Source organism: Clarias gariepinus, chromosome 25 (assembly GCF_024256425.1).
Source record: "Clarias gariepinus isolate MV-2021 ecotype Netherlands chromosome 25, CGAR_prim_01v2, whole genome shotgun sequence".
In the NCBI taxonomy this organism is placed as follows: Eukaryota; Metazoa; Chordata; class Actinopteri; order Siluriformes; family Clariidae; genus Clarias; species Clarias gariepinus.
Genome location: NC_071124.1, coordinates 2222396 through 2239282, shown reverse-complemented (window position 1 = coordinate 2239282; position 16887 = coordinate 2222396). Strand labels below are relative to the sequence as shown.

Sequence of the window (16887 nt, the reverse complement as noted above, 5' to 3'; positions counted from 1 at the left end):
AGGCAGCTTCGCCTCTTCATCTTCGACGTCACCGTAATTAGCGCAGCTGAATAAGGCCCAGCTCGCCACCTGCAATTACCCAGATTGCGGTTGACAAAGCGGGGCTCTGAATGAAACGGATGCTGCTGTGTGACTGACAGAGCGCAATAATGAGGAGCGGAGATGCCACAAGGAGCATCACTGCTCTGTAGGGGAGAGGGCACGGAGACCTCCTGCCGCTCTCCGCTTCTTGGTTTTATCCTCCTCGGCTAAATATATCCAACTGGTTTGCACGAAAATAGCTAAATCAATCTTTATTTTCGTTTTCCGTGATCGCCTATGGAGATTGCTCACCAAGTGGGGCGGGGTTAGGAGGGGAGTACAAAAAGGTAGATCCCAGAGACAGTGAGAACACCATGGGAATTGTAAAGGAGTTACAGGTTTCTCAGAAAACTTGGGGTACCAACATGGAATGAGGTACAGATCAAAAAGCAAGCAGGTTTGGGGAAAAAAAAAAACCTGGAAAAGGTGAGATGTGCTGTAAGGAAATAAAAACACTGCACTGCTATTAACTCCGGTTTCAGTCATGTGAAGTCTCAAATTGGACCATCAATGTCACTTAATCTCAGACAGATCTGGCGAAATAAGCAAGAGAGACCGAAATCAGGGCTCTGGCTTTTGTGAAATGAGTCAAAAGGTTGCAAATTCTTAGCCAGAGTTCTGCCTCTCTCTGTGAGCGTTTAGATTCCAGATTTAAACATCAAGTGTATCTTTAATGAGCTCAATGTGTACATGTATCATATATATCATATTTTTGTTTCATCCTCCACAGGTCCAGTGGGGAGAGTACGGAGCCGTTAGTAGAGTGGGTGTGTACGTGACCCCGGCCACATGATGATGATGAAAGGCCTTTCCAGCAGCCGCAGCCACCACCACATGGTGGCGTGCGAGCCTTCGTATGACCCTATGGGTCACCACGGTGATCGCAAGCCCTACCTCATCAGCCAGATCGAGGCTCCGCCTCCTCCTGATCATCCGTATTACTCGTCGCGAAGCTCTTACCAGCCGGACTGTGTGGTGCCTTATGGGACCTTCCCGCGACGCCACTACAGCACGAGCCATGAGACTAAGGACGAGTGTGCCGTCGTGCCCTACACAGGTGGAATGGCGCCTGCGGGAAAATGCCAGCGAGTGCCAGTTAACCTGATGGAACATCTGGATCGGCAGCTTCCGATGGCACGGGATGGCTATCACACGTTGCAGTATAAACGCGCAGCGGCTGCTGCGGCTGCTTTAGAGCAGCGTAACGACAGTCCTGGACGTATCCGGCACCTGGTGCACTCGGTGCAGAAGCTTTTTACCAAGTCACACTCGTTAGAGGGGCCTCACCACGGTGGACATGGCCACGGACACAGTAAGAGTAGTATGAATGGAAGCAAAGCAAGTCCTGAGGGGGAGAACACGCCGGCACCAACACCACGGCAGCGCAAACGGAGCAAGAGCCGCGAGCGCTGCAAATCGGCCGAGCCCAAGCAGCGGACGCCGCCCTCAGGATACTGGAGCTCGGACGAGCTGGAGCGGGACGTCTGCCCTCTGCGCCATGCCGCGCCAGGCATCATGACCGTGGGTCGTCACCCGGAGCGGGCGCAGTCTCAGTACTTCCTGGAGGCGTGCGGAGCAGAGCCGACACTGAAGAACTCGCGCAGCAGCAGCGATGTGGCCAAGTGCACAACCTGCGCCATCCCGGCACCAGGCACGGACGTGGCACAGCTGGGGAAGAAAAGTGCATGGTCGTCCTCTCTCACGGTGAGCAGGGCACGCCAGGTGTACCAGCAGGCCGCTGTAAATCTAGATAAGGCGCTAGTGAAAGCAGAGGCTTGTCAGCAGGAGCGCACATGCCAATTCTTGCAGGTATGCCAAATCCAAATTTAAACAATTCCAACACCCTTTATTAATAATTTCCTCCCTGCACCCCCATGCTTACCTCACCTACCTTCACTTTCACCCTCACCACCACCACCACCGTCACATCCTCTTCCTCCTCCTCCTCCTTCTCCTCCTCCTCCTGCTTTCAGCTGGAGAGAGGCACCAACTTTGATTTGAGTTCTGCTGAGAAGTAAGTGCAAACCACTAGCCGCCTTACTTTCTAGTTAGATGATCATGTATTATTTCCGGTATTTTACTTAACCTCAGAACCTTTAATATTTCATCTCTTCCTTTATAATTTTTTTTGTCAGATCTTTTTATCATTTATGCATTATTGAGGTGGTGTGTATTAGATCTGTCACAATTACATCATCATTGAAAAATTAAGTTTTTAACAGTCGAGAGATTTTATTGAATGAGAGGTTTAGTACGTGTATGTGCGTTATTACACTGCTTAAACGTCTGTTTAGATTTTTTTCCTAAAGAATACAATCTGAGGATAGCTTTCACCTCATGACAGACATGGTCATACACCAGTGAGGTGCTATTTTCTCATGTATTTTTCGTAGCTGCCGAATAATAATTTGTAGTGACTTCATGTGCACGTGGTCCGTTAAAGCAAAAAGAAAGTCAAATGTAAACAACAATAATTCAGTTTCATAATTGTGGCAGGTCTAATGTGTATGCGTGTGATAAATAAAGATGGGACACAGGGCGCGTGTGTGTGTGTGTGTGTGTGTGTGCGCCTGTCTGACATGTGATTAAATTAAATGAAAAGTGGTTCTGATTGGTTTTGGGTCCCAAGTGATAACCTGAGTATCTGAGGATTTTAAATCCTGTAGTCAAGTGGTGACTGTTTCACGTCCAAGGAAGATGTGGGAGCCTTCGTTTTATCACATGTTCAATTATTTAAATCTGCATAAAAGGACTTCAGGAAGAGTGCTGAGTGCTAATGGTGGGTCGCATCACATGGTTAATTATTCAGATAGCCAAGATTTCGGGTTTGAGTCTTACATCCTCATGTAGGCACCACTTGCATGGAGAGCACGTCCTGGGATTGAGTGACGGGCATCCCTGCATCAACAAGAGGCGGAGCTTAGATTCAAAATTAATCAGCCAATTGCAAAACTAGACTGTGAGATGTAACTAAAATACAGCTCGTATGTTTTTAGATGTAACCAAAACATACATTACACACAAGACAAGATGGTGCTTGAGCTGTCACTCAAAATCAAAGCCAAATATCTAAAGCCAAATATCTAAAGCCAAAAGGATCCGTGTCATTGTACATACAACGTATTGTAATATTGTATATAACTTAAAGTGACTAACATAAACAGTTTAGGAGACCTCTTCTTCATCTTATACGTGGTGCGAGGCTGACAACATGGTCACGAATGAGACATATGAAATGCTGGCATGATGCATATGATGAACTATTGCTTATAGGATGAAATATTAATAGAGATTTTACGTAATAATTGTCTTTAACGGGTCATTACACACAAGACCGTAAGTAGTTTGCACTACATACACAACCACACACATAAAAACCCTAAGGAAAAGTTCTTGGTAATAAATGTTTGTTGTTTAAGGGTCATTAAACATGAGACCTGCAGTAATTATCACAGCGGTGCTGCAGAGGGGGAATAAATGCCACCTTGACGTGAACTGACGCTAACCTCAGTGTTACTCGCTGTTAAAGTGGAAAAAAACTGAAGTTCAGGGTAAGGGATAACGACCTAGTTAAAAGAGGCGTGGTCTGTGTAACTGAAAGACTCAGGAGGCGTGGCTTCTGTGCCTAATAAACTCAAAAGTAGGTGTGGCCTCTGTGACTAAGTTTATTATGCAGAGAAGCCACACCCACTCAATCAAAACAGGTGTGGCCTTTGTGCCTGCTGGACTCGGGAGGTGTGGCTTCTGTGCCTTATAGACCCAGAAGGTGTGGCTTCTGTGCCTTATAGACCCAGGAGGTGTGGCCTATTTAAATAACATAAATATACAGTATATAGTGCATATGTCCACGCCTGCTTCATACTGTAAATTTAATCGCAAATCTGTTCCATCAACCCGATCCAACTGTAATAAAGAACACATTAAAAATGAAGTTTTAACAGACTTGAAGCACAGAGATGCATTACGAGTGACTGACTGTGATTCACAGCCTCTCAGTCACACTTCCTCCTCCTTCCGAAGAGAGGATTTCTGCCATGTTCTCTCTCATACTCAGAAATTGCAAAGAATAACTTGTATCTCTCTCTCTCTCTCTCTTTCTTTTTTTTCTACGTGCTAAATTCAGAACCCTGGTTGCCATAGTAACTGTGAATGAACGTTCAGGTTTTTTTTTTTCTTTCCTGAACAGTTGCAGATTGCGGGATGCGGAATGGCACTTTGCGCTCGAGCGATGCGGTTAATCCCGCTCGAGCGTCGGATGATCCCGCCGCCAAATTATCAGTAATGATGTTTCGATAGTGTGTCTAACAGCTGTTAGGACTTCTTGAGATCTTGCTGAAATTGTGTGAGTGTGTGTGTGAGTGTGTGTGTGTGAGAGAGAGAGAAAGAAAGAACTTTGAAGTTCTGGGTATATATGCTGGAATGCACAAAACATGGTAATTCTGCACTAGCAGTTGAACCCCATTAAAAAGTGTAAATTAAAGAGGAACCTCTGGTTTTATCACTCGTGACCTTTTTACGAGAAGCATTTAAGCGTATCACACACACTTTAGCACCTCATGAAAGCATTTTGTGAAAAACACCGAACGATGTTCCAGAGAAACATCAAGATGTCCTCCTTGGACGGCTGTAACGAGCGGAATCGGATGCTGTGATGTTCGACAGGATCTTTTATCCCCTAAATGAGGCAGGAAGTCGGAGCGGGTTAGCATGCTGGGAGCCTGTACTGTGGATTTCAGCTCAGTCGGGGGCTTAGCGCTCGGGCTCTCGGGGAAAGCTCAGAGTGTGTTTTGGAAAGTCAAAGAAGACAGCATTTTCACAAGAACCTAGCGTATGTCGGAGTGATTTCACGTCTCATCAAACGTACGGCCTTCAGGGACTACACACACGACACGGACGTTTTAGAGTAGTGTATGGTACACCAGACCGAATGAGATATTAGCTGTGTATGATGCTAGCGGAGGTGAGGGAACACCACATTCTGACTGACGATTAAAATATGTAAAGGTGGAGGAAAAACATTAACGTATGATTATAACATGGAGTATTTAAAGCGTAAAAAAACTTTTTAACCCACTTATGTTCTGGACATTAAGGAGCCAAAACACAGTATTGGTGGTGATTTTAAAAAAATTTTTATGTTATACATATAATACAGAAAATGTGTGTTTAATAGAAGCTACGTCAAAAGTCTATGCAACATAAAAGTGACCAATCTTGCTTCCCTAACAAATTTTAAGTCGCTAACTTCAGTCGTTTTTTGGAGAGATGATTCTTTTATATGAGCCCCAAAAATGGCCATTTTTCATCGTTATACTGTCTCGCTTCAAACAATAATCAGTTAAAATCCAAATTATTTACATTTCTTTATGAGTTTTGATACTAAAATTGGTGTAGAAGCACATGACATTCCGTTAAAAAAAATTTTTTTTTCCCAAAAAAATCCTCCGCTACCTGCGCATGTGTCGCAACCATGTCAGATTCATGTAGCAATAGCTTAATAATTATGCATTTCAGAATAATACAGTTTTTCTGGTCTTTATGTCTTTTCACATGAAATCTAAATTGGCCGAGTATAATCTGAAGGACAGTTGAGATCATTAAAAGATTTGAATTTTAAAATGTTACGGACACTACACCTGGGTGAGACACCTTTTAGCACCAATTCCATGTTTTGGCTGAAGGCATTTCCCACTGTTTTTTGTGGATTTTCCAATTTATATTTAAACCAAAAATTCCAAAAATTTCAACCGATTAACTAAGTATATTTATTTAGTTTCAACGATATAAAAATTAAAACACAACTAAGAGCTAAACAGCCGTTAGCTTCCAGCCTGTCTATGGCTAGCAGGTTGACCCGAGATGTAGCTATCTTTTACTTTTTTTTTTTTTTTTTTTTTCACTAAACAGGTGAAATTGAGGACATCATGATAAAATAACACTCGTAGACACAGAATTGATCTGCTGCAACAACAAAAAAATAAGCTACAGTTTTATATTAGCCTCACAGTGTGCTTTAATTAAACAAAGACACTTAACAAACAATAACTTTAAAATAGGAACATAAACTTCCAGCTTCAGGATCCACGTGTGAACCAGCAGTTAGATGTAAATTGTTTGAAGAGCTGGATTTTTGTATATAGATAAAAGATATAGTAAAAAGATAATTTTTTTTCCCACATTTCTTTTGGACACACACATCAGAGACTCATGCGATTCTCATTTTAATGATGGATAAAATGACTGACGCTGACACTTGTTTTTTAAATTTATGTTGTGTTCACTGAACCTATGAAGCGATATTTTTGCAGCGCCCCCTGCTGCTCAATGCTCTAAATTAGCAACAGCAACGCATATACAAAGTATAAAAGTGTATTTATGCAAAATAATTTATTCAAATTTGTAATATCTGACTCAAGGTGTTTTTATCCCACGATATTAGGATGCACCATTCTGCCATATTTAAACATCCCCGTCTTAAAGATTTGAGTGAGACGTTTAAAGCCAAAGGAGACAGGCTTGCTTGTCACATGACTTTAAACAAACAGTCATGACGTGTGCAATCAGTTCCACAGCGGCGTCTTGAAGAAATAAACACATCTGTGCGTGTGTGAAAGTGTGTGTGTATGTATGTGTGTGTGGGCACATTGGTTTTATCACTAACTGCCTTTTATACCCGCTGTGACGCCAGGGCCCTCCGTTTCCACGGCAACGGTAGCTCTGCGCTGATTCACACTGTGGCAAAGGAATTCTTTAACGTGGGATTTTTCGCTCCGTGGCCTGTGAGAAATCTGGGAGAAACAAATTCTAGGTGTTACATGTGTCTACAGACACACACACACACACACACACACACACACACACACACACACACACAAGCCATATAAGCTCAAGAACAACTGTCTCTCAGCTGATTAACTCGGATATGATGCGCATAAATGTACATTTTTGGTTTCTTTAAACTCTCGAAGCGCTGCGTTGCGGTCAGATTGTGCGAACTGTTCTATGCGACGATGGTGAACATGTGGATTATCTAATGGAGCTGATCTGAGTTTGTGTGAGCGAGTGGAGTCGAGACAGATGTTAAGATACGCAGGGAGGCATCGTTAGCCCAATCATGCGAGCGCACACCGGCAGTCTCATTAATTATCTCTGCCCACTGTGTGTGTGTGTGTGTGTGTGTGTGTGAATGACGTGTGGCTTTATTTCACCCGTACAGTTTTACTAGAATAAAAACCAATGTTTCCTAAAAAACAATAATATACTTCTAAAATTAAATTAATTTTTATTTTATTTTTATTATTTTTTTAATTGTAATCATTTAATTTAAATGTATACATTATTTCCAGCAAAGTTCATTTACATCTATAATGGCACTGGAATAAAAAAAAAATGATATGGATGCTATAATATATTTATTATTATTACTTACCTCAAGTGAATTGTTTATCACCATTTTATTTGTTTTAATTAAAACATTTTTTACCTTAATTATTAAAAATAAAAAAGATAAATAAATATATAAAGTATAATAAATATGAATTAAATACCAGATTTTAAAAGTTGTAATCATTAAAAAATAAAAGTGTAATTTCTAGCAGTAAAATGTATAAATTCAATGTTAACATATTACTATAAACACTTTATATTATAATGAAACGGAAGAGCCTGGATTTAAATGTTGTTACAGTACACAAATAAAAGAAAACTATTTTTAATATTTTTAATGTTTTATTATTTAAAAAAAAAATTAATAGTTTTTTATGGATTGAAAGTATATATATTTTTTTACATAAAATAAATTTTGACAATATAAAGCACAGAAGCTCCTGGATGTCCAGACTGTAAACACTTTTATACACAGCTTAACCTGCATGCCCCGCCCCTTTAGCCCCGTTAAACTACTGTTCTGTTGCCCTCATCTGCATAAAGGATCTGATTGGCTTTCATTTTTATGACACAATAACGTTTGTGTTTACCGAAAAAAATTATTGACTTTTCTTATATTTTTAAAATACTGTCAGATATTTAGTCCAATAATAAAAAAAAAAAAAATCATATTTAAAGAAGAAAGAGAAACTAAATATGACAAATTTTGGGAGGTTTTAGTGTATAGTTCAGCAATAACACACACACACACAGTATATAAATATATATTATTCTGCATAACATATAAAATCTTGGTAATTATCTCGTCCGACTGGTGTGAATATTTTCCGTCAGAGTTCAGATTTACAGAGGTGTATAAGGTGTAATAAGTGTGTGTGCGAGTGTGTGCGCATGATTATGTACATGAGGGATTCAAATATGACGTAAGGCGTACCGAAGCTCGTACCCAGTCTCTTTTAGGCTCTGTGTTATGGCGTGTGACCTCTGACCCCACAGGTGCCTCAGGACGAGTGGGGGGGTTTCCCCATAGGGAAGGAAGAGGACATCCCGTGCAGACGCATGCGCAGCGGCAGTTACGTGAAAGCCATGGCCGAGGACGACAGCGGCGACTCGGATGGAAGCCCCAAACCGTCGCCCAAGATGCAGGCGAGACGAGCCAGCTACCTCAAAGCCACGCAGCCATCACTCACCGAGATGACCACGCTCAAGTACGTGAAGCACACACACACACACACACACACACACACACAGAGTTATAAGCTACTTCACATTCATAATATTTCTTATAGTTATGAAGTTCTGCCTTGTTAAACTTTCTGAATTATGAATCCTAATTATGAGTTATTTGTCTTTTATAGATCAAAGGTTATGTATCATTCTTGACTGTGATGAAAAGGACCAATCTGACCCAAAAAAAAAAACCAAATAAACAAGCATGCTAATATTGGATGTTTTCACTTAAGGTTTTCCTTCATTATGTGACTCCGCCCCTCATTGCTTTGCCAGCCGTGGCTCCACCTCCCACTTTTTTTTTTTTTTTTTTTGCTGTTTCTTTTCTTTTGTATAAAATGTATTTATTTTTCTTTTCTTTAAGACCATATGATAAAATTCGGTCTCGAGTGTGCAGTGCAGGAACGCCGAGTCTCTGTAGGCGAACCTTCCTCTGTGCTGATTTCAATTAGAGTCTCGGCAGAACCGCGGTTCCTTTCTTTATTCGCGCGGTTTTAATTACTCCCGTGCAGCCCTTCCGTAGAGTCTATGAGTAATTACTCTTAATTAGCCGTGGGCTTTCTTTAAAACTGCTGCACTGACACCATGAAAGCGTTCTTTTCCTGTTTTGACTCGGGAGGTGTTGAAGGTGAAAAGCTGGCTGCGTCCTCGGCGGGAGCGGAATTGATTTATTTACTTTTTTCCGCTGGCTTGCAGGATTATTAGTGTGAAAGTGTATACAGTGAATCTGCCGTAATGAGAAGAGTTTTCAATAAACGCTACGCAAACGGAGGAGGCGACGAGCCTGTAATCGGATAATTAGCCAGGCGGATTTGTTTGTTTATCGCTGACTGTTAGCATGAGCGACAGATGACCGTTGGTTTTCTAACTAATGCTGATGACACAGAGCTGTGTGCGACATTTACAGTGCCTTGCAGAAGTATTCACACCCCTTGAACCATTTTTTACATTTTGTTACAACACGTTACAACCTCAAATGTAAATGTATTTAATTGGGATTTTATGTGACAGAACAACACAAAGTAGCGCATCATTGTAAAGGAGAAAGAAAATAGTTATTGAATATTACAAGTTATAATAAAAAAAAAAGTGTGACGTGCATTTGTATTCATATATAAATAAATACAGCTGTTCTGTAAAGCCCTCAGAGGTTTGTTAGAGAACATTAGTGAACAAACAGCATCGTGAAGCCCGAGGAACAAACCAGACACGTCAGGGATGGAATTATGGAGAATTTTAAAGCAGGATTAGGTAATAAAAAATGTCAAAAATGTATGCATACTTTTCCAAGGCATTGTAAATAGAGACTCCTTTAATAAGTGATAATTATTTAGACTCGAGGGTCAGATAAAGGAGTGAGAGAGGTAAGGGTTACTTTTGTGACATCACAAGCAGGATTATTAAAAATGCATATTTTTTTAAAAATTACACAAACTGATGTGCAGCAGAACGGAGAAGGCTTTTGCGGGGGTGAATCACTTGCAGTGCTTTGAGCGAGTGTGTGTGTGTGTGTGAGAGAGAGGCTTCCACTGATGTCTGGCCTGCTGATGCTGATGCTGCTGCAGCTGTATGCGATGTGTCTGCCTGTCAGCTCTGTGTGTGTGTGTGTGTGTGTTAACTGCGTGGGTGGCCTTAAACGAATTTCTCCTCGCCTCTTCTCAACTCTCCCTCTTTCTCTCTCCATACGTAACACAGGCCCTAGCACGAGTGTGTGTTCTCGCTATTCGCACTCACTGAGGAAGTGACATGAACGTGGTGACGCCACACTGAGCATGTGCCATGAGGAGAGGGCGGGGGAGGCCAGCGGAGGGGAGGGGGCAGGAAAAAAAAAAAATTATAAAATAAAATACCCGCGCTCCCCCGTATCCTCCCGATCTGTCCGTCCTGTCCGGGGATTTCACAACTTTAAATGTTGATGAAGTCAAAGCCCCGTAAACGCTCCTACATCCGCTTCGCACATCTGACGCCTGGGTCGTCTCAGCTGGAGTCACCGCTCGTGGCTGTCATTCGCAGCTCTATAAATAAAACATCAGAGTGTCAGCGGATCATGAAACGCAGCGGGACGGGCATTAGCGCATCTCGTTGCTTGATTGCTGAATTCCGGACAGTGATTGTTTACATAACTGTACACGTTGTTATGGAGACGGAGGCTAAAAGATGTTACGAAAATCAGCTTTTTTTTTCCTGTTTTAATACAGTATACGTATGTGTTTATTAAAATAACTGTAATGCGTTGCTTTCTGTACAAGGGTGAGTCAAAAATGATCCGCATTCAGCGCTTCCTGTTTGAGTCACTGCTGTGCAGGTGTGAACGTGTTACATCAGTTCATTTGTAACTGCAGTGTGAGCGAAAATGGACGCCCGGCTTGTGATTTGCACAAAAGAAGAGCAGATCTTCTCGTGGTCTGAGGGTGTACCTGATGCTGAAAGTTTCAGGATATCTCCGAACAACATTTGGACTGATATTCTAAGGAAGGCGTCACCGAGAGTGAACGGCCGAGTCTGGAACGGAAACATCCTCAATCACCGACTGAGAAGAAGTTCCAAAATCAACCATCAGCTGGAGAATTCATCAATGCTTACATTTTTATGGGGGGGGATTCCTAAGGGCCAGAAGTATTGGAACGTTATCAGGAAAAAGGTTTAACAATCGACAGTGCTCGTTACAGTGTGACGCTGAGGGTCGCGATCTCGCATGATGATGCACGTCCACACACTTCTACACACACCGTCGACACTCTGAGGTGTTAAAGCGTCCTCCTTATAATCCTGATCTCACTTCATCAGACTTTCACCTGTTTGGTCACCTGAAAGCAGAACTACGAGAATGAAGATTCACTTCTGATGAAGAACTGAAGACCAGCGGTGCATTCGTGGCTCGCAGCTCGGAACAAAACATTTTTTTAACGAGAGAATAGAAAATCTTGTCCACAGATGAACGAAGTGTGTTAAAAAGCAGGGAGATTATGTTGAACAATAATTTCTTTGCCTTTTCTAAAAACTAATTAAAATAAGTTAATTAATTTTGGACTGACCCCCCCAGTACTGTGTTTAGCGGTTCCCTCCTGCTTCAGCTTTTATAAATAGATAGATTAGAATAGATATTGTAATGTTCTTTTGTCATTTAAAGGATTCCAAAAGATTTTCTTAAACCTTTTCTATTAAACTCTGGTTTTTACTGTCGATTGATGATTAACATGCAACTTCACCAGTGATCTCCATTCAGGATGTTTTTCTGACCACAACTTTTTTTTAGTGAAGTTCAGGGTTCAGCTAGTACTCGAACATTTTCTCCCACTGTCTAGTGCACTAGTGTGTGTAATGCCACAAGTGATAACTATAATCCTGAGGCTCCTTTGTGTTCCGCTCACGTTCTCTCTCTCCCTCCGTCTCTCTGCAGTATTTCTACAGAACACTCTCCGAAGCTGCAGATCAGGAGTCACAGCTATCTTCGAGCCGTCAGCGAGGTTTCCATCAACAGAAGTATGGAGAGCCTGGATCCTAAAGCTCTTCTCGCCTCACCTCAATACCGCTCACGCAACGAGAGCTACATGAGAGCTATGAGCACTATTAGCCAGGTCTCTGACCTCTGACCTCTGACCAACCCCTATTTTTTTAGATAAGATCTAATGCATCATTAATATTTATTCCCAGCTCTGTATTTGCTCCTGAAGGTGAGTGAGGTGGAGGTGAACGGTCAGATCGAGGCGGTGTGTGAAAGCGTCTTCAGCGAGATGGAGTCTCAGGCGGTCGACGCCCTGGACTTGCCCGTTCCCGGATGTTTCCGGATGAGGAGTCACAGCTACGTACGCGCCATCGATCAGGGCTGCTCGCAGGACGAGGACGGACCGTTACTGCCCGCGTCACCACCGCGGACAACCACCACGGTCCGGACCATTCAGAGCAGCACAGGTACACAAACACACACACATTTATTTATTATGTATAGTTTTGGCACACACTGGACTAGACATCTAGCCCTTAGCTTGGATTAAACACAATGTGGTGTCAAGTGCTTGTGTGAAAATGATTCCTCGTGCTCCCAGAGCCGCTCTCTCAGTCCTGGAATATGAAAGAAACCCTCCATCTGAGTATCAGATGTGATACTCTGGTGATTCAGTACATTCAGGTGGTCAGCTGACTTCATTTTATTGCCCCATAACGTTACTGAGTCTAGACCTGAGTAACTGATCAACCCCAGATCATAACACTGTCTCCAGAGGCTTGTACAGTGGACACTATGCATGATGGGAGCATCGCTTCATGTCCTTCCCTTCTCACCCTGACACGCCCATCACTCTGGAATAGGGTCAGTCTGGACTTGTCAGGTCACATGACCTTTCTCCATCACTCCAAAGTCGAATCGTTAAGCTCCCTACCTCTCAAACTGAAGTGTTTTTTTCTGATGAGTCTCATTAACGTGTGGTTTTCTTATGGACAAACAGCTGTTTAGTCCCAGTCCTGTGAGTTCTCATCACTGTGTGTGTGTGTGAAAATGCTCTTATGTTTATTATTAAACATAGCTCTGATTTCTACTGGACATTTTTTATCTTGCAACTTCACCAAGCGTTTAAGTCATCTCCATTCAGATTGTTTTCCTGACCACAACTTTTTCCAGTGTTTAATAATGTGTGTAGGACAGTTCCTAACCCAGTTCCAGCCATTTCAGCTTCATCTTTTTGGTTGTCCCTGATTCAGGACAATATTTTGACTCTTTTGTATAGAAGAACCATATTTTTTATTGTTAAAACATTTTACCAACTTTTCGATTTGATCATCTACATAAAACTAAAAAAACTATTCTTCTTATTCTCATGTGAAAAGAGTTTTCAAATCTGAAAATGAATCCAAAACCACGATATTGCAAAGGTTTTTGTTGCTCAAGGCAAAAATCTTACACAGCTTTCACTGATCAACTGTTAGAGGCGCTCTCAGTGTGAGAACCCGGTCAACACCTTCACCTTTAACCTGCTCCCTCCTCAGGTCTGGGTGAACTGGTGGAATTGGTAGGTGAAGGATATTGATTTGTTGTCGTGGTTACCCTCAGATCAGGAAGTGGCTGATTGGTTGTATATTACAAGAGCTCAGCGTGGTACAGGAGTAAATATTGATCGTCGCCGACTGGACCGGGTTTAAATGGACGGATTATTGAGTGGGAATGTGAGAGCAGCTAAACGTTTTAGCTCATAATGACGTGAAAATTGACCAAGCTCAGTGTACACAAGCGTAACCGCTGTAGTAAATCAGGAAACAATGAATAGACCTAGACAAATGATGACACCATTAGGCCCACTGGGACCGGAGCGAGGTCATGCTTTGTTTTTTTTCTTCTTTAGTGTCTAAATATCTCAATCTGGCAACGCACTGAAGATTAAACTCGATCAAGATCAGGAAGAAGTTATTGATATACGTATTGATGTGATTCACACTTAATTAATTTAAGTCACACTAATTCATGTTTAATTCAAAATTCATTTTAGACAGTGCAGTAGCTCACTTAGCAAGAACTAGTTTTTAATCCTATTTATATAAATAAAAGAAAGTTTTTGTCTGTATGTTGGTTCGTTGGAAGTCCCACAACCAGCCCCCAAAAATGTTGTCTGTCCGTTTGTCTGTCTGTCTGTATGTCTGTCCATCATGCATCATGCAAAACCGGCTAGACTGGATTTAAAGTGCCACTAATATGCTTTTTCAAATATGATCTTTCATGCAGTGTGTCATGTAGCTGTATGTGAACATAAACCATCTGCACTATCTGTGACGCTGACAGTGCACGATATATCGAGTTTTTGTCTATTAAAAAAAAAATCTGCTCACATTTGCCTAAACGAGTCGTTAGCAAATCTATTTTTACTCTGTTACGGATCCACGTCACTCCGTAACATATTTGCATAATGTCCGCCCACGTTCTACGTCATGAACAACTTGCCCGCCATCTTACAATTAACGTTACCACACTCTTATCTGATAATGTGACCGAGCATTCTTGCTTTGCTTAAACACTTTGTAATATAAAAAAACTATAAAAACGAGAGCACACAAAATCCTTTTTAACTGTTTATTCTCCACCATTCACCAAAACTGAATTTAACACTCGCGAAGTGCGCATGCCCCATCTTCTACGGCAAGCCGCGAGGGGAAAAATGCCTAAGAGTAAGGGCACGTAGCATGCGCACTTCGCGCCTCACACACACACACACACGCGCGCGCGTTATTTGTTTGGACGAGTGAAGGAGAGATTGCTGTTGATCATTTTCTTTCGAAGATTTTTTTAACCGGATTATCTTTGACTGGACATATTCCCCGGACTTCTCACCCTCCGTCATCGGCCTCCCGGACATACTCAGTATACTCGGATAAAACGCATACAATAAACACGGACTTCGGACATTTTCCACTCACTTGCGTTCACATACACATACAGTTTATTATATATAGTTTGTAAATATTGTTTATATCTTTGTTTGGTTGTTGTGCACCTTTTTCGTTTACTTTATTTAGTTTTGTATAATACACGTTTGCTTTATCTACGTGTTTGTGTTTGTCCTTTTGCTCACCGGCCTTTTAATGCAACTCTGGCACAAAGATAAATGACCTCTGGATTTTTGTAGCCACAGTTAATATAAAATGAGCTGATCGTAACACGGTAAAACCGACGCCATCTTTTCTATGTATTGACGCGTCTCCAGAGCCGTCTCTCAGTTATGGTCTTGGGCGTTTCGTTTTCAGACACACACTGTAGCGGTAGACCAGTCTTAAATCACCGCGCCATCTGACCAATCACAGCAGTGAGGGCTCACGGAAAGGCGGGATTTAGACAGACTGAATCTTCCAACTGCTTCACACGAGTCTTTTACGAATCATTTAGAAATGGGGTAAAATTAAATCTATTTTTGGAGAAAAATTAAGTGTTTTTTGACCTCGCATACATGTAAACCTGTTTTAAGAGACTTATTAAGCAATATTAGCAACCTTTAAAATGGCATAATTGGGGCACTTTAATAAAACTTTAGCAGTACTTAAGTATTTTCCTGAAATTAAATCTGCGTTAAGTAGAAGTGAAATTATGAGCAGTTATTTACCAAATTATAAACCAGAAATTTGGCCAGCATACAGTGCATGCATTAATCTGTGTGCGTGTCTTAAAATGATCGCTGGACAGAATTTACTGAATCTTTTGCATTACAGTGGATCCTTGGATTACCAGCATAATTCGTTCTGGAAGTGGGCTCGTATTTCAAAACACTTGTAAATCTAAGCAAATTTTCCCATAAGAAATAATGGAAACCCAAATTATTCTTTTCACAGCCCAAAAAAATAAATACATAAAAATAATTCATACAAAATCTAAAGTAAAAATAAAACAAATTAATCTGCACTTTACCTTAAAAAAAGTTAAAATAAATCCAGACAAATAAGTGTTTCCGTTTATGCGTGCAAGAGCTGTGTGAGTGTGTGTGTGTGTGTGTGTGTGTGTGTGTGTGTGTAAAGTTAAAGTAAGAGGAGAGGAAAAATCAAGACTTGATTGTTTTCCAAGTCAAAATTTATGAAAAATCTTTGCTCGTCTTGTGGAACACTCACAAACCATGTTACTCACAATCCAAGGTTCCACTGTAATTAGATCTCTGCCTGAAGTTTAATCTGCACCATCAGTGAAATCTAAATGTTTAGTAAAAGTGATGTTATGAACAGTTATGTGTGGGATTTAATAATCTACTGTAAAATAATCTACTAATGCGCTACTGTCTCAATGTAAACAAACACCTGCACCAATAGATATTAATTAGAAAAGATAAAGTGAATATTTTGACTGGGATTAGTTCATATTTTCACTTTGGCTGAAATAACAGCGCTGAAGTGGTATAAGTGAATTTTAACACGCTGGAGTGGTTTTAAGACAAAACTTCATCTTTATCCTTTTATCTACTTTTTCCATTTCTCATCTGTGATTCACTCTCCGATTACCGAACAGGGAGTGTATTTGTCTGAGCACCAAAGAAGGACAACTTAGTGTAAACAAGGCGTAAGATACTCAACCTTACAGAATGTGATTTCTTTGTATTAATAAGTTAGACAGAGAGTTCTGCTGTACAGAGAGACACACAGACATGTACGTGGGCTTCAACCTCAAATAATAATAATAATAATAATAATAATAATAATAATATCACTGATTACATTAAAGATCAG

The 16887-nt window shown here is 41.1% G+C and overlaps 1 protein-coding gene across 4 annotated transcripts in view; it reads left to right on the top strand.

The window, feature by feature from the left end:
• dlgap1a (discs, large (Drosophila) homolog-associated protein 1a) overlaps nt 1–16887 on the top strand; it is an 86274-nt gene that overhangs the window by 56126 nt on the left and 13261 nt on the right. For 3 of the 4 annotated variants that reach the window (XM_053486828.1, XM_053486827.1, XM_053486830.1), the window contains exons 2-5: nt 812–1890; nt 8464–8675; nt 12098–12275; nt 12372–12609. In XM_053486828.1, coding sequence (XP_053342803.1) covers nt 871–1890; nt 8464–8675; nt 12098–12275; nt 12372–12609 — 1648 coding nt within the window. In that variant the 5' untranslated portion in view covers nt 812–870. The remainder of the gene's footprint in view (nt 1–811; nt 1891–8463; nt 8676–12097; nt 12276–12371; nt 12610–16887) is intronic. The other variant, XM_053486829.1, reaches the window with a different exon arrangement.